Here is a 20305-nt window from a genome sequence, read left to right as displayed (position 1 = left end):
AGAAATTTTCTGAAAATAATGAGTTTGTGTCTAAAAATAATGTGAAACTTTCTCAAAATAATGACTTAGTATCCCCAATTAATGTGAAACTTTCTCAAAATAATGAGTTAGTATCTCAAAATAATGAGTTTGTGTCTCAAAATAATGTGAAATCTTCTCAAAATAATGAGTTAGTATTTCAAAATAATGAGTTTGTATCTCAAAATAATGATACAGCTATTGCGAAAACTATCAGACACTGTAATGATTTCTACTGTTTAGAAACGATATAATCTTCTTTGTGGAGTTTATAAATGATAAACGATCTGAAGTCTGTAGTTTATGAATGTTTTTAGAGTAATCAATGTTTTGTTAGACTCAGTAGAAGTAGCATTTTCTTTCATATTGGTCTGAATCGTATGGAAGCCCATTTGTGCCAAAAAATGATCCTGTAAGTCATTATAATGATAAACGTTTTTGAAGTGATGACAGTATCTCAAAAATAATGACTAGTAGCTATCTCAAAATGATAACAAGCTTTCTCAAAATAATGACTTAGTATCTCAAAATAATGTGAAACTTTCTTAAAATAAGATAAGATAAGATAAGATATTCCTTTATTAGTCCAGCAGGGGGGAAATTTGCAGTAGTATCTCAAAATAATGTGAAACTTTCGCAAAATAATGAGAAACTTTCTCAAAATAATGACTTAGTATCTCAAAATAATGTGAAATTTTCTCAAAATAATGACTTAGTTTCCCCAAATTATGTGAAACTTTCTCAAAATAATGAGTTCGTATCTCAAAATAATGAGTTTGTATCTCAAAATAATGAGAAGCTTTCTCAAAATCATGACTTAGTACCTCAAAATAATTAGTATCAAAATACTGACTTAATAGCCTATCTCAAAATAATGAGAAACTCTCTGAAAATAATGACGTAGTATCTCAAAATAATGAGTTTGTATAGTAAAATAACCTTAAAGCTACTTCAGGGAAAACAAACAGGGCAAACTGTATATCTCACATGTTCTGTGACACCTCCAGGCACAATACTGTCTGTCTAATGGGCTCACAAGCAAAAATGCAACATTTCCTTCTTGTTAAAGTCTGCTTGTTCCAACTCTTCATTGATGCCACTGCATATGATGTTTACACTGAATGAAATATTTAAATGATATTTAAAGGACCAGTGTGTAACATTTAAGGGACTCTATTGGCAGAAATGGAATAATATAATATTAATAAGTATGTTTTCTTTACCTCTCCGGGAACCATCACCGTTGGCGTGGTGGAGAGGTCCCTATGACCCTGAGGGCTCTGTTGTCTGGAGCCTGGTGCTCCTGGTAGGGTCTCCCATTGCAAATTGATCTCAGGTGAGGGGCCAGACTAAGAATGGTTCATAAAACCCCAATGAAGAATAGAGGAAGAGGAAGAGTTACCCGGCCCGGAGGAAGCCCGGGGCCCTCATCTGGATCCAGGCCCAGACGGAGGGCCCATCAGCGAGCGCCTGGTGGCCGGGCTTGCCACGGAGCCCAGCCGGGTACACCCCGAAGAAGCGTCGTAGCACCCCCCTCCTCTCCATCCTGTGGGCTCACCACCTGCGGGAAGAACCGCTGGGGTCGGGTGCGCTGCCACACGGGTGGCAGTGAAGGCCAGGGACCTCGACGGACCGGACCTAGGCGGCAGAGGCTAGCTCTGGGGACGTGGAACGTCACCTCTCTGTGGGGGAAGGAGCCGGAGCTTGTGCGGGAGGTGGAGCGTTATCAGTTAGATCTGGTAGGGCTTACCTCTACACACAGCCTCGGTTCTGGAACCATACTCCTGGACAGGGTTGGACTCTATTCTTCTCTGGAGTTGCCCATCGTGTGACGCGCCGAGCGGGTTTTGGGATACTCACAAACCCTCGCCTGAGTGCCGTTACGTTGGAGTTTACCCCGGTGGACGAGAGGGTCGCCTCCCTACGCCTGCGGGTTATGGGGGGGAAAACTCTGACTGTTGTCTGTGCATATGCACCGAAAAGCAGTTCGGAGTATTCGGCCTTCTTGGAGACCCTGAATGGAGTCCTGCATGGGGCTCCAGTAGGGGACTCCATAGTTCTGCTGGGAGACTTCAACGTGCACGTGGGCAACGATGGAGGCACCTGGAGTGGTGTGATTGGGAGGAACGGCCTCCCTGATCTAAACCCGAGTGGTCGTTTGTTATTGGACCTCTGTGCTAGTCATGGACTGTCCATAACGAACACCATGTTTGAACATAGGGATGCTCATAAGTGTATGTGGTACCTGTATGGGGTGAGGGGGGGCACTTCTCAGGGCCATCCAATCTCTGTACGCCCAAAGCGAGAGCTGTGTTCGGGTTCTCAGCAAAAAGTTGGACTCGTTTCCGGTGGGGGTTGGCCTCCGCCAGGGCTGCGCTTTGGCACCAATCCTGTTCGTGGAACTTTTGGAATAATCCTGCTAACAGACAAACTTTGGCCTTGGCGGAGGTAATAAGTAAATGAGAAACCAGTGTGTATGCTCAGGGCATAAAGTGGACATTGACATCGAGCCAGAGATTTTTCATCACCACACTTGGCCGCAATATATCATGTTGTGCATGTGTGCCGCATTAAACTGGGCACGGAAACCAGACGAGAAGAAAACACCCTCCTTGTTGGTTTTTGTATGACATTTATTTACTGCTGTCTGGTTTTCAAGATATGGACAATTTAAGAGTGGCATCCCATTCACTTGGGGTTATTTTACAATGACACCTTAGTTTCTCTCATTTTGAAGGGCCAACCCTAAATAAGAACAAACAAAAGTAAGGGGTGAGGCGAAGAAGGGGCACAAAACCTTAGACTAATTTATTGACTGGATATAAGAGTCAAAATAATACAAGTCTTGCAAGGGCTGAGAAGGTGTATGAAAAAATGTGAACTTTGTTTAGGTACGACTTGGATGCAGGAGATTGTGCCTCTGATCATGAGTGGAGGAGATCCAGCCTCTGTTGAGACTCTTCTTCAGTGGAGACGTGTTCCCTGGCTGGAACTGGACGAGACCTCCATCCTTAACCTTGAACAGAGGCCGTCTCCACGCATACTTTGTACACACTTCCAGTACAACATGATGCCTCCATCTTTCTTTGAAGTTAAGCCAAAGGTAAACCGATCATATAGTTTGTGTCACGGATCATCAAGTCCTTCAAGGCAGTAAATACGTTTTATTTCCTGTGATGTAGTTGAATACAACAGACACCTTGGAGGCTTGAGTTTAGAGAACTTAGAATATCAGCGAACACCTTCAGATTCCAATCGACAAGTATTATACATAATATGCTGGAGGGGCCATGAGTCAGTTGCACCAGCTGATCGTGAATTCAAGTTTGGCCTTGTCATAACTTTGTGTTTCCTAAATGGGGAACGCATTACTAAATTAAAACAGGTTGCAACACAAAAACTAGGGCTGTATTGGAAACTGCATACTATACTAGTAGTACGTACTGATTTGGCCAAAACGTAGCATGTAGTATGCAGTATGCAAACAAAAGCAAAATCTACCGTATGCCAAAAACACCCGGATGTCGTACTGATTCAGAAAAAATCTCCAGTACGCATCGGACCAGTCGACCTCGCTTACTGTATCCCACAATTCAAAGTGTTGGAACAGCACAGGCTATGGTCACAACAACAGTGGCTAAAACAGCCATTAAGCCAGCAAGTTTTTGATATTTTTCGTAGCTATTTCATCACTAAATTCACTTCTGAGAATTTTTGAGGCGAAAAAACACTGCTGAGATAACATGAGCCTTCTTAACCTCTACCTCATTTATAGGGATATCATTTCACTGTTTTGTTGCTGTAACTGAAAAAGCAGTTTGAGTAAATGTTTGCAGACAGTTATGAGACAGGAGTCGATGGTAGACATATGTCTCTTGAATAAACAGTGTTGTAATTGAATGAAACAGAGTACAATTGTGAGAACAAAATTGCAGTTATTTTCACTTATGTTTCGAACTCTCCTCAGGACTGTGTGGGTGAGTACAAATTGGACTTGATTGACATCTCCTCTTTCTTTGTTTTTAGTTGCACTGTTGTAGTTTTGTAGTGGCTCAACAAGAAATAGCACATACATGCTATGTGGCAAATTAAAGCAGAAGCGATTCAAATGTAATGTAATATATCCCACACAGTATGTTTGTAAAGGGTTGAGTCTTCAAAGCTCCATAAATGATTAATGGATGTTGTGTCATCACTGCAGGTCATCTATGTGATGAGGAACCCCAAAGATGTGTTTACATCTTCCTTTCACTATTGTGGGATGGCATCCTACCTGGTCAACCCAGGCCCACAGGGAGAGTTCCTCCACAAGTTCCTCGATGGAAAAGGTTGTTCTCATTGTTACAGCTATGCAGTGTACAGTATGTATTCATAATACAGTACAAGACACATCACAGCAAGTGACAGGAACCCTCAACTGAATTGAACTACCGGTATTTTATGAAATAGCTATGGTCTTTAATCTAGTAATGAAATTTAAAAGAGACATATCATGCTCATTTTCAAGTTCATACTTGTATTTTCGGTTGGTAGCAAAAAAATATATCTTTTTAAATAGTGTTATATACAGACTTTTGTATACATTATCCAGTAAGTGTGTTCTAATTTTGACAACCTCAGAGCTGGCAAATCCTGGCGCACCTCCTGTGATCTCTGGCACCTCCCTAAGGGGGGCCCGGGCTCCAGTTTGGGAGCCACTGCCATAACACATCATATCCAGCATCAAATCTGACAAGCTCTTTGTTTCCCATGTTTTCTGATAGATGGAGCAGGAGACAAAGAGAGAGGATGGTCTTTTCTCACACTTTGGGAGTCTCTATGGACACATTGGGGACACATATTTATGTTGAAAAGCCATGAAAAAGTGCATTTTGCACAATATGTTGATGCGACGTTCAAAGACCCTGAAGTTCAGTGCGAAGAAATGACTCTTCATAATTGTTTAATTAAAGTTATAGTTTTCTTATGCCTCATGGTAATAGAATACTTGTGACTTTTTTTCCCCTTCTAGTTATGTTTGGCTCGTGGTTTGATCATGTAAAGGGCTGGCTGAATGCTGAAGATAAAGAGCGCATAATGCACATCTCCTATGAAGAGATGAAAATGGTGAGATTCAGCAACAATCTTCAAATCTGCCAACTAAAATCTCTTTTTACAAATATATTTCCCAACAGTTCTGACCTCACGAGAATACACAGTCATACTGTGAATCATTGCAGGAATATGCGATGATCTATGTCGGGGATGATAGATGTGTATTAAGGAAAGGGAGGGTGGGTCGAGAAAACTGAGACAGTACGGTACAGTTTTTCCTCGCCAAAATTTTGCGTAACTTCGTAGCGTTTCAAGTTAGTATGACAAGGTTTTCTAGTTTCATATGATGCCAGTATCCTCACTGTAGCTTTAAAACTGAGCCCGCTATAATAGCTACATATAGCAAGATTTCATGGACCGGAAGAAAACAACCAATCAGAGCCGAGCTGGAGCCTTGCCGTCTCTGAGCAGCTGTCAATCACTCGCAAACTCCGATCAAACGGACAAACTAGGCAGCGCTGATCAAATATGAATCAATATTATGTTACGTTAATGCCTATTTCTCGCCTCAAATGTTTTAAGAAACATCTTGTAGTGTACTTTTTAGCTGTAAAATGAGAAAGTTTGTGACCCGGCAGCCATGTTGAGATCAGTTGAGGAAATCAAGCACCGCCCACCAGCCGGAGCAAACTTTCTTATTAAAAAAACATAATTCAAAATAGGGACCTAATTTCACACACAATTTGGTTATGATTCCTCTTTTTGCATGTTGTGTTTTCAGGAATTGCTGGAGACTGGAAAAATCTTCTAACAGTGGCAGAAGCAGAGTACTTTGATGCTGTTTATGAAGACAAAATGAAAGACGTCGAATATGAATTTATTTGGGATTAAAATGAATTAAAATACTTTTTCATAACATTCTCAGGTTTTCGTACCTGACAGACACTTAATGCTGACAAGCTAGACAATGGATCTCTAACCTTTAACCAAGAGGCGAGAGGAGGATTGTTGTTTCTAACAACAACAAATAAAATACATTTCATAGTTGGTTTATTTCCTTTTATAAGATTATTATGAATTCTCTTCTTTTATTGAGCAAAGGGTATTTTAGTCCCAGATATGATTTTATTCCTCACATATAATCCCTGATGTTTTGTGATCATTTAAATGGTGGTAACAAGTAATTCATTTTATTTCATTTATCAACATGTAATCTTCTTTGCTTTACATTCACTGAATGATAAATACTGTAGTATGTAACAAAATGTAAGAAAGGTTCCTTTTTGCTATATTGCGCTCAATGCTGAAGTCTGGCAAAGATGAAAAGGATGTCAGGTCTGTAACCATGGTGACGCCAAAGAATGCATGTTGCCAAGAAGTGAAAGTCAATTGTTCGTTCCATTGCAACGTTGGCGCCCAGCAGCAAAGCTACACTTCTGCCATTTTGGACTGAAAGCGACTACCGGACGCCGGTAAAACGTCCGCTTTCAAAGTGCCGTACAAAAGTATAACAAAATTATTTCTATTCTTTTGTCATATTCTACCAAAATGGTCTGTGTTTACCAATAAAATATTATAAATATAATAAGTATTTTTAGTCCAAAATTGCAACAGCAGCGGCTGTTGTCAAAAAATACCGGAGTTTTGTCTCTTTGCTTCTATACTCTTTGGGGACACTTCACCGATGGACGACAAGAACAAGCCCGAGGGGCTTTATGACGTTTTCTTTTGGGCTTTTTAGGGCTTTTTTTTTTTAATCTTTTCAGTAGAGCCTTTTTTGGTTATTTTGGCTATATTTGACTTTTTTGTTTCTATATTATATTCATTCATTTGTAACTCGTAATCTTTTCATTATTGTTAAAAAACAATAAAACTGGATTGTATTTTGTACATTCCAACCAAAGTTCCTGACTTGCTCTTTCTCTGAGGGTGTCACTCACTCCTTTGACAGTAGTTTGATCAATTTGAATTTAAATTCTCAGCAGCAAAGCTGAATACTTGCTAAGGTTGAAGCCAAGTTGCTATATTCTGACTTGTCTGACTAAATGGGATTGGCTTGGGTTTGTTTAATGTTCTAAAGGTTGAGTTGAGCTTTGTGTGGTTTATGATAACATTTCTATTAAGGTGCCACAAGGTGGAGTCATGAGCGCAGCAATGTTTGGTCCTTTGGTTCACTCGGTTCATGGTGCACAGGAGGATCGTCCGTTTCTCTGCTCGTCTCCATTGGAGTTGAGGTACAAACTCTACAAATCCAAGAGTTTTCCTCAACAAGATCACTGCCCAAATATTAGATAATTGGCTTTAGAATAAAAAAAAACAAAAAACGAAACGTGTTCTCCTGTGAGGATTTTATTTTGAAAGAGTCAGCATGGGTGGGTTGGGTGTGTGCATTTGGCATCTCCGAGCAGTTGCGCTGTCGATGCACATCTGGAGAGCGGGTTCGATGCGAATTTGAAACAAACTGCCTCCTCCAGCTGCACACTGGATAAATAAATGATTTGATATAAAAATGTTCAGATTGTTCTCAGGTGACAGTATTTCACTCATCTGATTCGATACAGAAAGCAGTGTGAAGTAAAGCTGCAGCCAAGCGACGTCGTTGGACTGAACCGCCCGGTTCCAAACAGCTGGATGAGGGCTGGAAACATCTGCAGCGCCTGTCTGTGCGTAAAATGAAACAGCAGCAGCAGCTGAGCAGCAGCTTTGTGACGCGCGTCCTGGATGAAACGTCCCAGGAATGAAGCAAAAGGGATCTTTGCGCACCATAGGCTGCTGATGGGACATGATAGGAACCATCTGAGATTATCTGGAAGAGTTTTTAGCAGGAAGAAGAGCCGAGTCCAGCAGACAGGAATGAATCAGATGAGGCTTCTTCCCTCTGAGGAGTTGCGCTCTCTTCCACCGAGACCACCGATTGTACCCGCAGCGTCACCAGAGAGACGCTTTGTCAAGTTGGGAAGGAAGACAAGTGATGGCTCTCAGAGGTGAGTATGCTGAGCTTTATTCTAAGGGAGTTATGATGTTGGATATAAAAGTTTTAGTTGTCACTTTTTTTTTTGCCTTTCATTTACAGATAATGTGTATTGAGAAATACCTGTCAGTCTATTAGTTCAGTGGTTCCCAAACTTTTTCAAGTCAAGGACCCCTAAACTGACACAAACTAGACCCCCATTTGATGAGTTTTTGTCTCAGGGGGACCTGACAGGATTTTTGCTTTTAGATGTTTTATTACAGAAAGTGAAACCCATGACCAAAATAGTCATATATTCTGTCACTGTGTTACTTATGGGTGGAATTACAGTGAAAATATATTATTCCTCTTTTTGCTTGGGACCCCCTCAAAGACCCCTGGGAGACCCCACTTTGAAAACCACTGTGCTAGTTCTCTTCTATTGTCAAGATATGACAGTTAAAGCAGCAGTGGGTAGAGTTGGAGCAAATATGATTAAAATACGTTATTTTTATAAAATGGTCACTATATCCTGACTGTAGTGCATGAAACAGGTAATCTGAAAAAAAATCATGTGCCTCTGGTGTCCTCCGGTGCTACTAAGGGCATCTGCAAGATTTCACAGACCGGAGGAAAACAACCAATCAGAGCCGAGCTGGAGCCTTGCCGTCTCTGAGCAGCTGTCAATCACTCACAATCTACGATCAAACGGTCAAACTAGGCAGCGCTGATCAAATATGAATCAATTTTCTGTAACTGTAATGTCTATTTCTTGCCTCAAATGTTTTCAGAAACATCTTGTAGTGTACTGTTCAGCTGTAAAATGAGAAAGTTTGAGATCAGTTGAGGAAATACCAAGCACTGCCTACCAGCCGGAAACATTCCCATTTTACAGCTAAACAGTACACTACAAGATGTTTCTGAAAATATCTGACGAGAGAAATAGGCATTACAGTAACAGAATGTTGATTCATATTTGATCAGCGCTGCCTAGTTTGACCGTTTGATCGGAGTTCGCCAGTGATTGACAGCTGCCTCTGTTGAATGAACAGCCAATAGGAACGCTCTCTCTCTGAAATGACCTGTGATTGGTCAAAGTCTCAAGTCACGGGCTACATTTTCTAAAGCCTGAAAACAGAGCCATGAGGAGGTGCAGAGGTTTAGTTTTCTCTCAGAACACTTGAATTACAATATGCTGAAAGGTTATTATGGATTTTTTTCCAAATAATGCCAAAAATATTCTGCCTACTGCAGGTTTAAGTACTTTAATTGGTTAAGGGGGAGACTGGAGAATGATTTGATGGAATAAAGAGGAAAGGTAAAAATCAAACAGTAAACTCATAAAAGCCCAATTGAAATCATGAATTGAATAAATGCACTTTTTTTTCCAACAAGCCTATAAAAACAAATAATATAAAAAATAAAAATAAATACATTTAAAAATAAATACATAAATAAGGGATATAATAAGGGATTTAATACAAAGATATATAACTAAAGAAGCAAATTAAAACACATTTTATCAATTAATTAATGGCTACATTCATTTTTAATATAATTTTTTGCAACATTTAATGACAATTTATTTATTTATCGAGTCATTTATTTATTTATTTTTTATTATGGCAGGTTCCGTCCTCCATATAAATACAGCTGTATGGTGTATTTAAATCGCTGCACTACTGACAACCTGCTTACCATATTCCATCATGGCACTCTCTGTCCTTCTACCACACACAACTTCAACAAGTTTCACTAACATCATTATTCGGAAATCTTAAATCTTTTATATCCAAGTGGTGACGTAACTGCAGAGGACCTTTGACCCGCAGTGATAAGAAGCTTAGAGGCTTGCTCAGAAGTAAAACAACACTTCATTATTTCATTAATGTACTGGGAGAGCTGAGGGAGGCATGGTGAAGGAGACCGGACGGCATTGTGCTGGTGACTGACACGTATGTATGTATGCTGCATTAGGTGATAGAACCTTGTGATGTAGGTTTTTGGGAGCGATCCTCATATATTAAGTATGTTTTGTGCACATTTTCGGCTACTCGTGCGTCTCTTTTCCTCCTACTAAATACTTTATTTTTGCTGTTGCATCAATTGAAAACTCTGTTGGCCCCTATTGGGAACCCTCCTACCTCTTACTTCCCTTCCACAACGGGTCAAAATCAGAGGTACAGATCAGCTGGTAGGGATTCAGTATCTTGACCCATCCTTCTCCTCTATTCACCAGATCTGCTTCATCCACTGGCAGCTCATCCACCAGCAGGTCAGCAGAGGTTGTGGCCGTCAGACAGCCCAGCAAGAGCCGCATCCGTCGCCACACTAACCGCCTCTCGGGAGTCTTCCTCCGCGGTGCCGCCTCCAACTCCGGCCCGATGGCACTGACAGTTGGCATCAGGTCCTCATTGTCCAGTCAAGCCAGGAAGGGAAGCAGTACGTCACAATGACTTTACATTTCTCCCTGCATGTTTGGTTCAGGGATTTTGTTGTCATTATACTGTATATAGTGTAGATATAGATATAAGGTTGCTTTTAACGTTAATAAATCATTGCTGCATTCATTTCTGAGATATTACTTTAAAGGAGCCACTGGTTTTACATTTAAAGGTCAGTTAAGTCACAGGGCATTCTGTTCTCATGAATCGTTCGTAGCTAAGTAATACCCTGTAATTTCTATATATCGCCCACAAAATCAATTCATATGTAAGACACGTATTCGTGAACAAGGAAGTATAAAGAGCAACAAACGCCGCATAGGGAGGAAATCGTGGGGGCTATGTGGGTCAAACAGCGGACTTTCGCCCAGGAGACCGGTGTTCATGTCCCGTGTTAAACCAGAGGTCAAATATTATTTATTTGTCACGTAACTGACGTACTTAAGTTACGCGGACTACGGTTTTGAAGCCTCGAGTTCGATATTTGGGGCGTCGCCATCTTGTTTTTTTGCGACCAGAAGTGAAACGAGAAGATGGAGCTAAGTACGACCAAACGCTGAAAAAGACATCTTCAGGCGATCAAAATGTTACAATTAACTTTCATGAACCGAAAACACACTGTGAAAGGGTTAAATTTCTCTGACGAAAACACGAACAACACCCAGACCGGACAATGCCGTGGTAGCGACCTATCAATCGCATGGTAGCCACATCCTAAAGCATCCCCTGCTTTATGGTCTATTTGACTCTTAATGGGACCATAATTTACTAAATGAACATCGTGCTGTATTGAAGAAGACTTGAAACTAGCGATTGAGACCAGAAACTCATGTTTACAATGTTTACTGAGGTAATAAATCAAGTGAGAAGTAGGCTCATTTTCTCATAGACTTCAGACTCAGACTTCTTTTTGCAACCAGAGGAGTCGCCCCCTGCTGGCTGTTAGAAAGAATGCAGGTTTAAGGCACTTCAGCATTGGCTTCACTTTTCAGAACTGAAAGCTGCCGCCTGATTCCATCATTTCCTGTTAGTACTGACCACTGGTTTATTGTATACAAGCTGTCGAAGTAGTGCACTTCGCATATATGCATATATGTTATGTTATGGTTGTCTCTCCTACTGGGTTTATGTTAAATGTTAAATGTGCCATCAATACTCATGAACCACAACTGAGACCCAGCCTCAAACCTTCTTCCCTTTGTTGTCACATCTTGTCATACAGTGATCTCTGCCGATGCTTTACGAGCAGACGACCCATCTGAGCTGTCCAATCAGATAACCGCTCCAGGAATCCTGAAGATCTTTGGGAATGAAATCTGCGAGGGAGCTCACTATAAGAGCGTCCTGGCCACCACACACTCTAGTGCAAAAGAGCTAGTCAAAGAGGCCCTTGAACGGTAAGGCCATGTGTTATCTGCACACGTGTGTGTGTGTGTGTGTGTGTGTGCGTCTGCCTGCCACATGTGTCGGCTTTGTATGTGGGTGCTGGGTGAGTTATGTTATGTCCGTCCACACGCTTCCTCTGCTGTAATATACCTTTGTGCTACATCATTTGTATATAAAAGCAGTCAGAACAGTCCTTGATGCACAACACTTTGGCGGTTGATGAAAGGAGGGCATGTTGTTGTGATTAGTATATTTCAGATGTGCGAAGTCGACCTGACCCGTTGCTCCGTTTATTATAATTGCAGTACTGTGCGCACAGTGTGTTTGTGTGTGTGTGTGTGTGTGTGTGTGTGCGTGTGTGTGCGTGTGTGTGTTTGTGTGTGTGCCAAATAGTTTATTTAGTAGTTCTGGAAAGGTCTGGAGTGAACCACAGATTTGTGTGAAAGACAGCCAGTGTCGGCCATTGCTCTAAGGCGGCCTCTCCGGAGAGTGAATGTCTGTCAGTCTTTGCTTATGTTTCAGCCAAAAACATAATGGAATGATTAATACAAGTGGTATCCAGCTTGTAGAGGAAAGAGTAAATCATTTTTCTTTTTCCCTCAGTGAAAATTTACACTGCAGCAGTGACATTTAGCTCTATCATTAGATCTCTTACTTAGTAATGGGTGAGCAAATACATAAAGCACACGGCAAGATTAGGACTCTTGATAAGTTAATTTCTGTAGTGTATGCAGGTCTAATGGAAAAATCCATGATAAGGATATGATGATGATTAGTTTGAAGAAACTACTAAAATAACCTTCTATCAGGCATCGTAAGTGTTTTACATTAAAGCTGCTCTGAACAGTATTTTTAGATCAATAACGGATCAAATGATTATGTATAAAGTGAAAGGAGTCGCATGTAGTGACGAACCCACAGATTATCACTCGACTCGGTAGTTCCTCTCAGCGGTGCGGAGCATTTTAGTGTCTGTTAGCTCATTACAGCCCACAACTTGACTATTTTGCTTCACTCTCACCGCTCTCATCACTCACTTCCAGCAGCAGCTTTTTTTTTTCCGCAAAAAAAAAAAAAAAAAGCACAGATGAATCCAATTTAAGCAACATGCCAAGCACCAAATGACAGATGGATAAAGTTAGTGACTAGCTGGTGAACATAGTGGAGTATATAGCTGCTAAAGGGATAGAAATTTCCTTGGTTAAGACCAAACTAGAGCTAAAAGTAAAGTGAATATTGGAACATTCATGGCTGGAAAAATTGCTCCAAAATTAATGCTAATGTTGCTAAATATCTGCTGGATGTGTAAATTGGCAATTGTTTGCTAATACGTTCACTTTATCAACTTGGTGGTAATATGCCCTAAAGCCCCGCCCCCGCTGCTGCACAGAGCGCCGTTCGCTTGTATATTCAAAGTTATTAATATTGAACGTGTCGAGTGTTGCGCCACCTTCAACACCGCACATCCTTTGATCCCCAGCAATACACCCGCCAAATATAAAGTAGATCGGATGAACGGTTCTTGAGATATGCGAAGGACACACAGACATACAGACAGAGATTCCTTGCTTTAGTTAGGAAAATTAGAAATTGTTGGTGAAAATTGGTTCAGTCTATGTTGCTTTCAAGCGTTTTCAGTCCATTATCACTGGGTTGGAGGCTTTGGGGATGTATGGATGAGTAGTGGTTTGCATTGAAATGTAGAGTAGACATTGTTATCAGTTGCGATTTGCAATGCAAGAAACCAGAAGTTTCCAAAAGCACACCTTTGAAGTGCAAAAATGATTTTGCCCAGTTAGTTTTATCATTATGATGATAATATTTATCCTGACAATAGGTATGGCCTGGGCAAAGAGGAGGCAGAGTCCTACGTTCTGTGTGACACCATTGGCTCCACTGGAGATCATCGGTGGAGGACAGAAGGGTTCCGAGTCGTGAGCGACAACGAGAAGCCCCTCCTCCTGCAGTCGCTATGGAAACCAAGAGAAGGCCTGGCGAGACGGTTCGAAATCCAGAGGAGAAGCTCAGTGGAGGAGAAGACATCCAAAGACAAAGACACCATCACTGCTGGTACAGCGAGGGACTGATGATTTCGCACCACATCCACATTGTTCAGGGTGTCTGCATGTCCTGGCATACAAGTTTTGTACCATTAAATGAAGTATTGTCAGTATTAAATCCCAGTTTTAGAGTTCTCACAGTAAAAATGTGGTTTGTTGGCGCGCTGTTTTTCCAGTGAAAATCAGCCAAGCCACACAGACAAACTATACTTTAATAGGTCTACGATTACTTTTTTTTTTCTTTTCAATTTCTGTTACAAATTTAGACTTACATTTCATTCTTACTGCCATTAAAAAGGTCAGAGAAACTTTTAATTTAATGAACATTGCAGACACCGTGTGATTCAATTAAAGTCCTTCCAGTGACGCACCCTTTCTTTAACACTTTACAGTTCTAACATAATGCCATAAAAGCTCTACATGGCAAATTAATCCACTGGTTTTTACAAAGCATTATGCAGCAAAGAATACTTTCCATAGACGCTGGACACTATGGCACTGTAAATGTACAGGGTGGGCCATTTACTATCCTTTCTACCAGAGGCCCCAGCTGTGGTTGACACAGCTGTGGTCATGGAGTAAGTGTGCGTCCTGTTTTGTGTTTTGCTTTTATGAATGGCGCAGCTTGTGATAGCCTTCTATCGGTGTCAGCTTGTGGATGCCTGCTGAGTGGGTGAACTTTTTGATTTCCATGAGCTCTGTCTTTCTTTCCACTGAGGTCTGTTTCCTGCATGGGGCTTCTCCATGTTGACTCTGGCATAATGTAGTAGGCTACAAATGACCGAACACACACACACACACACACACACCTCACCTTACTTCAGGAAAAAAACGGGTGTTGCCCTATCACTACATTCCATTACTCGTGTGCTAACTGTATTTATAGCAGCTCATTTTGCACACATTTTAACAGCAGTGTTCAATCTAATTCCCCAACTGTTTTATTTAGGGCTTTCAAAGTTAACGCAATAATAACGTGTTAACGCAAATTTGTTTTAACGCCACTAATTTCATTAACGCATTAACGCAACTTGCAATTTTTAGGTTGTAGCGGGCTCAGTTTTCAAGGTAGAGTGAAGATACTGGTATCACATGAAACTAGAAAACTTAAGGAATCCATTGGTGTCACACTAGCTCATCGGGAAGGAGGCTAAATAACACTCCAAAGTTACGCTAAACTTTGGCAAGGAAAAACTGTCATGGCCAGTTTCGAAGCGGTCCCTTGACCTCTGACCTCAAGATATGTGAATGTAAATGGGTTCTATGGGTACCCACGAGTCTCCCCTTTACAGAAATGCCCACTTTATGATAATCACATACAGTTTGGGGCAAGTCATAGCTGTTGCCTGTTGGGCATGAGTTTGCCATGTTATGATTTGAGCATATTTTTGTTATGCTAAATGCAGTACCTGTGAGGGTTTCTGGACAATATTTTTCATTGTTTTGTGTTGTTAATTGATTTCCAATAATAAATATATACATACATTTGCATAAAGCAAGCATATTTGCAAGAGTATTAAATACTTCCCAAATCTCCCTTTAAGGTACGTCTTGAACAGATAAAAAATGTGCCATTAATTTGCGATTAATCGCGATTAACTATTTTAATCGATTGACAGTCCTTATTTATACAGCACACATTTTAACAGCAGTATTCCGCCTAATTCCCAATTTTATTTGTTTATTCATCTCCCTGTTAGGCATCAACGCCCAGGCTCGGAAGCTGCAGAAGAGCCGCTCCAGAGTGACCTCCACCCTCATGGAGAGGACCACGGGGCGAGGCCACATGCTGTGGAGGAGCAAAAGTGAGATGGACCTCTTAGATTCTCACACAGAGAACAAACAGGACACAGAATGTCACAATGAACGAAGCGAGAGCCTGAATCAAACTTCGGCGCCGAGCTACGAGGGCCCGAAAACAAACCCGGAACAGAATCACATTCACAGCCTCGCAGTTCCCCCCGAGGGGGACGGCGGGTCGCAGCCCAAAACAGAGACCCTCTGTCCGCCGAGGCCGAGAGGCGAGCGGGAAGGAGAGGAGTCGGAGAGGGAGGAGACGGAGAGCAGCGACGATAACACCACACAGTACTCCATTCACCCTCCTCACGACTGTCCGTACCTGCTGCTGCTGCAGGGCTGCAGCCTCGCACAGGTATCTCATTCAGACACACACACTCCGCAAATAGAGCTGGGAAGTTGGAGGAGCTATTTTTTGTCGCCCCTGTTTCTGGAAGTAAAAGTCCCACAGACAAACAACCAAAAAATTTACTTATATTTTTGTTTGTAGTCATGATTTGTTCTTATTTGGTTAGTAGCCATTGATTTATTCACCTGGCTATATATACAAATTATTCACATGGCTTCTATACCAAATGTTCACATGTGTCTATTCACATTGTGGAGTAACTAACTACTGCGTTATGCCATTTTACTCACTGTAAAATACTTCAGAGCTGCAGCTCTAACAGCATGTTATTTCAGGACGAAGACAGAGACAGAGGGAGAATCATTATAGGAAAGGTCAGCAAACAATACGTAGAAAAACGTGTGTCAAAACACTGATCAGGAAACAGAGAAAGACAACCCTGGCACTGCTTCCTGTCTGACTGGTTTTAACGGTGAGCAACTGCCACACACACATTTTGACTCTGCGTCACAGTTGTTTTCCCAAAAGACCCGCATTGAGAGTATAATTCATCAACCATGAGAAATACTACTGTGAACAAGGTTTAGGGAGTTTATCTGTGAATTAATCCGGCTGGTTAAATCTGTCCCGTTGGGAAAGACAGGCATCACAAGGGGGAAGGTCAATAACACAATAATCCCTGCACATTGTGCTTGCCACCGAAACATTGTTTGTCTAATCAGGCTTGGATATATTGTTCCAGTAGCTCCACAGGATCAGATTGATTTCATTGAGAGGGACTGTTGTTATGTAGCATGGTGGGGGAAGTAATACTAACACAGTACGGCTAAAAGAGTGAATATTGGACTTAGATGTGTCATGAGGGTGGAAACATGATGCTAATGTTGCTCCATGTCTGCAGGGTGTGTAAAAAGGCAACTGCTAACACAGAAATACAAACTATCAGCCCGGTCTCAACAAATGGCATTGTGATGCTGCCAACCCATGTAAAGGCAGAGGAAGTGGTTGAGCACAGGAGAACTTTAAAAAAGGATGTTGGAAAAAAAAACAGGTTGATAAGCCAGAGTAGTGCAAAAAAAGTGAAGTTTATTAATCACAGTTCACTGAAGCAAAAGGCAAAAACCCGGGAAATTGAATGATACTTCATTTAAAGGTCCCATATCATGCTCATTTTCAGGTTCATACTTGTATTTTGTGTTTCTACTAGAACATGTTTACATGCTTTAATGTACAAAAAACACATTATTTTTCTCATACTGTCTGTCTGATTATACCTGTATTCACCATCTGTCTGATATGCTCCGTTTTAGTGTATTTCAATGGAATTGCAATGGAATTGCGTTGCTAGGCAGCAGTTTGGGTTCCTGTCAGCTGATGTCATTCACATACACTGCAACAGGAAATAAACTGGGACACATTTAGAATGTTTACATTTAAAACTGTGTAATGGTCTAAATAATGTATATTTGTGACATCACAAATGGACAGAAATTCTAACAGCTTGTTTCAAACGCACCATTTCTGAATACGGGCTGTGTGTTTCTCCATATATTGAGCGTTTTGATAGTTTAACAGTATTTATATAACACTTAAACCTGCTTTATAATATAAAAGACATGAAATCTCACTTTTTACAATATGGGACCTTTAAACTCAATCAAAAGAACACCAAAAAAAATGAAACCTGCAGCCTCACAGCAAGCTGTTCACTTTCCTCTCTCTCTTACCTAACTCATCCTGCTACTTAACAGTACTCAGTCCCTCCCCTCTAATAACGAGGCAAACCTGACTGCACTCTCCCTGATTGAGCAGCTGAGCAGCTGATCCACCCCAACATCCCAGGCAGAACAACAAAATCCTATGAACCCATGGGACAAATAAACTAAACAGGCTTCTGTCATACATCTTAACTGATGATGTATAAAATAAACTTAACATTGAACTGAAGTCAACAATTAAGCAGACACAAAAACACTGTTAACCTTGGGGAACAGGGCCAAGTGAAAAGGGAGATAGGCAGCCTTTTCACAGGCGTATGATTGACAGGGTAATTTGTAAGTCATTTTGCAATAACAACGCCTTTCTTGCTTTTGGCGTGTCATGTGTACGCCATGTACTGACTGCAATGTAAACGAATCCGCGTGAACATGCTACCCTCAGAGCTAGTGACGGAAAATAAAAAGTGAGAGAGACTGCTTATGGTGGGAGGGAGGGGAGGTGGATGGGTCCAACAAACACAGGATTTTCAACCAAAGACTATAAGACTGTTTTTTGTGTCCCAAACATGGACTATATATATATATATATATACATATACATGGACAAAGTGTCTCCACTTTCTCCCACTGTACAAAAGTGAAGCCAAAATATCCCGCTGCTAGCTGCCATCTTGAGATTTATGACCTATACTGCAGCCAGCCACCAGGGGGCATCGAGATGTTTTGGCTTCACTTTTGGGGAGCTGTCATGTCATCCATCTTAAAATAAGTACGTAAACTAAGTAAAATATGTACGCAAACAATTTAACAGAAGACACAAATGTCACTAAAGTAACTTCAAAATAACTCACTTACACTTTGGGACCATTGACTGCAGTCTACGTATTTCCTCAACTGATCTCAACATGGCTGCCAGGTCACAAACTTTCTCATTTTAGAGCTAAACAGTACACTACAAGATGTTTCTGAAAACATTTGAGGTGAGAAATAGGCATTACAGTAACAGAATATTGATTCATATTTGATCAACGCTGCCTAGTTTGACCGTTTGATCGGAGTTCGCACGTGTTTGACGGCTGCCTCCGTTGAATGAACAGCCAATAGGAACGCTCTCTCTCTGAAATGACCTGTGATTGGTCAAAGCTTGAAAACAGAGCCATGAGGAGGTGCAGAAGTCTATTTTTTTCTCAGAACACTTGAATTACAATATACTGAAAGGTAATTATGGAGTTATTGATCAATGCTGCCAAAAATATTCTGCCTACTGCCGCATTTAGTGCAGTTTTTGAGTAAATGTACTTAGTTACTTTTCACCACTGTTCATTTGGAATAAAGGAGAAACAGAAGAAAGTTGAGCTGGCTAGTTAGTATAAGCACGTCTGAACAAACAAAGAAAAGTATGGCACCTACATATCAATAGAAAATCAAATGGAGAATATGTTACAGCACTGGACACAAGTTTGGGAGACAAAATCAAAAGAATGGAGATTAATCCACTCAATTGTCTCAGATTGTGTGGTAACTTGTCACGTTTCTCTGCATTCAGGACTTTGTCATCTACCTACTCGCCGGGCCGAACATTGTATTTGGTCGGCAAAGGGATGATGAAGACGGGTCTAAGCCTGACATCCCTCTCTTTGCCACGGACATCCTTCCGAGACACTGCCATTTCCATCGCCGTGGCCTTGGCGGCCTCACCATGCTGTGCCCTAGTCAGAATGCCATGGTCACGAGGAATGGCGAAGTGTTGAGAGAAGAAGTGCAGCTTCACCCCGGTGATGTCATCGGGTTGGGACAGCGCTACTTGTTTCTTTTCAAGGATCCCTTTGCTTTGACGCACAAGGTAAGATGTGCAAAGTGTCTACTGTATTTTTTTTCTATACCTGGTAAGATTTTCCCAAATTCCTTAAGTGTGAACATCCAAACTTCTTGTTTCTTTCTTGGAAATGAAGGAAGTGAACAATGCTGCTCCTGAGTCCAGCGTGACTGCTGTCCCCTGGATGCTGGATCACACCACTTCTAGCCACCCTAGAGAAATGATCCTCTGCGACACCTGCATCACGACCTGCGCTGACCTCCAGAGCTCAAGCAGCAAACGGCCCCTGAACAGAGGCCTTCCCTTTTTAAATTGCCACAGCCCGACTCTGGAGTATGAGAGGGAGGATGAGGATCGCATTATCAAGGAGATAGTGGCTATGGGAAGGACCGGCGTCAAGGACAGACCGCCACTGACTGTTGCATTTCTGCTGTGTCTGTGTGCTCAGTATTCGTCCACGTGTCTTCATACCTCAGACCTGCGCAGGCTGTTGTTGCTTATTGCAAGTGGAGTTCAGAGTGCCATGTGGGTGAGTTGTGGGAAAAATAAATCATATAAATGAAGGTGGTTACTATAATATGACATTTTCAGCCTTTTTTTTGTTTGTCATTTAGGAGCACACTAAGGACCTAGCTGCAGTTCAACCTGACGTGTAAGTGCACCTTACTGTTTTTCTTCAGCTATCACTCAACTTATATATTACAGTTCACAGACTAGGGGAGACCGGGTGCAA

At 41.4% G+C, this 20305-nt stretch overlaps 2 protein-coding genes across 2 annotated transcripts in view; both read left to right on the top strand.

Moving 5' to 3' along the window:
* Window positions 1-1373: 1373 nt before the first annotated feature.
* Window positions 1374-5863, top strand: LOC119479830 (sulfotransferase 2B1-like). The gene is made up of 5 exons (XM_037755798.1): window positions 1374-1521; window positions 2910-3121; window positions 4220-4346; window positions 5030-5124; window positions 5834-5863. Exons 1-5 carry the CDS (start codon window positions 1374-1376, stop codon window positions 5861-5863), a joined length of 612 nt encoding a protein of 203 aa, XP_037611726.1.
* A 1259-nt stretch (window positions 5864-7122) lies between these two features.
* The window catches only part of LOC119478897 (ras-interacting protein 1-like), a 30003-nt gene continuing 16820 nt past the window's right edge, over window positions 7123-20305 (top strand). The window contains exons 1-8 of the mRNA XM_037753921.1: window positions 7123-8036; window positions 10242-10444; window positions 11669-11843; window positions 13670-13902; window positions 15593-16044; window positions 19303-19599; window positions 19709-20101; window positions 20187-20224. Of these exons, the coding sequence (XP_037609849.1) occupies window positions 7774-8036; window positions 10242-10444; window positions 11669-11843; window positions 13670-13902; window positions 15593-16044; window positions 19303-19599; window positions 19709-20101; window positions 20187-20224 (2054 nt within the window). The 5' untranslated portion in view covers window positions 7123-7773. The remainder of the gene's footprint in view (window positions 8037-10241; window positions 10445-11668; window positions 11844-13669; window positions 13903-15592; window positions 16045-19302; window positions 19600-19708; window positions 20102-20186; window positions 20225-20305) is intronic.

The sequence above is a fragment of the Sebastes umbrosus genome, chromosome 20 (assembly GCF_015220745.1).
Source record: "Sebastes umbrosus isolate fSebUmb1 chromosome 20, fSebUmb1.pri, whole genome shotgun sequence".
NCBI classification, from domain to species: domain Eukaryota; kingdom Metazoa; phylum Chordata; class Actinopteri; order Perciformes; family Sebastidae; genus Sebastes; species Sebastes umbrosus.
The sequence above is the reverse complement of the archived record's forward strand: the minus strand, read 5'-3'. Positions and strand labels throughout refer to the sequence as shown.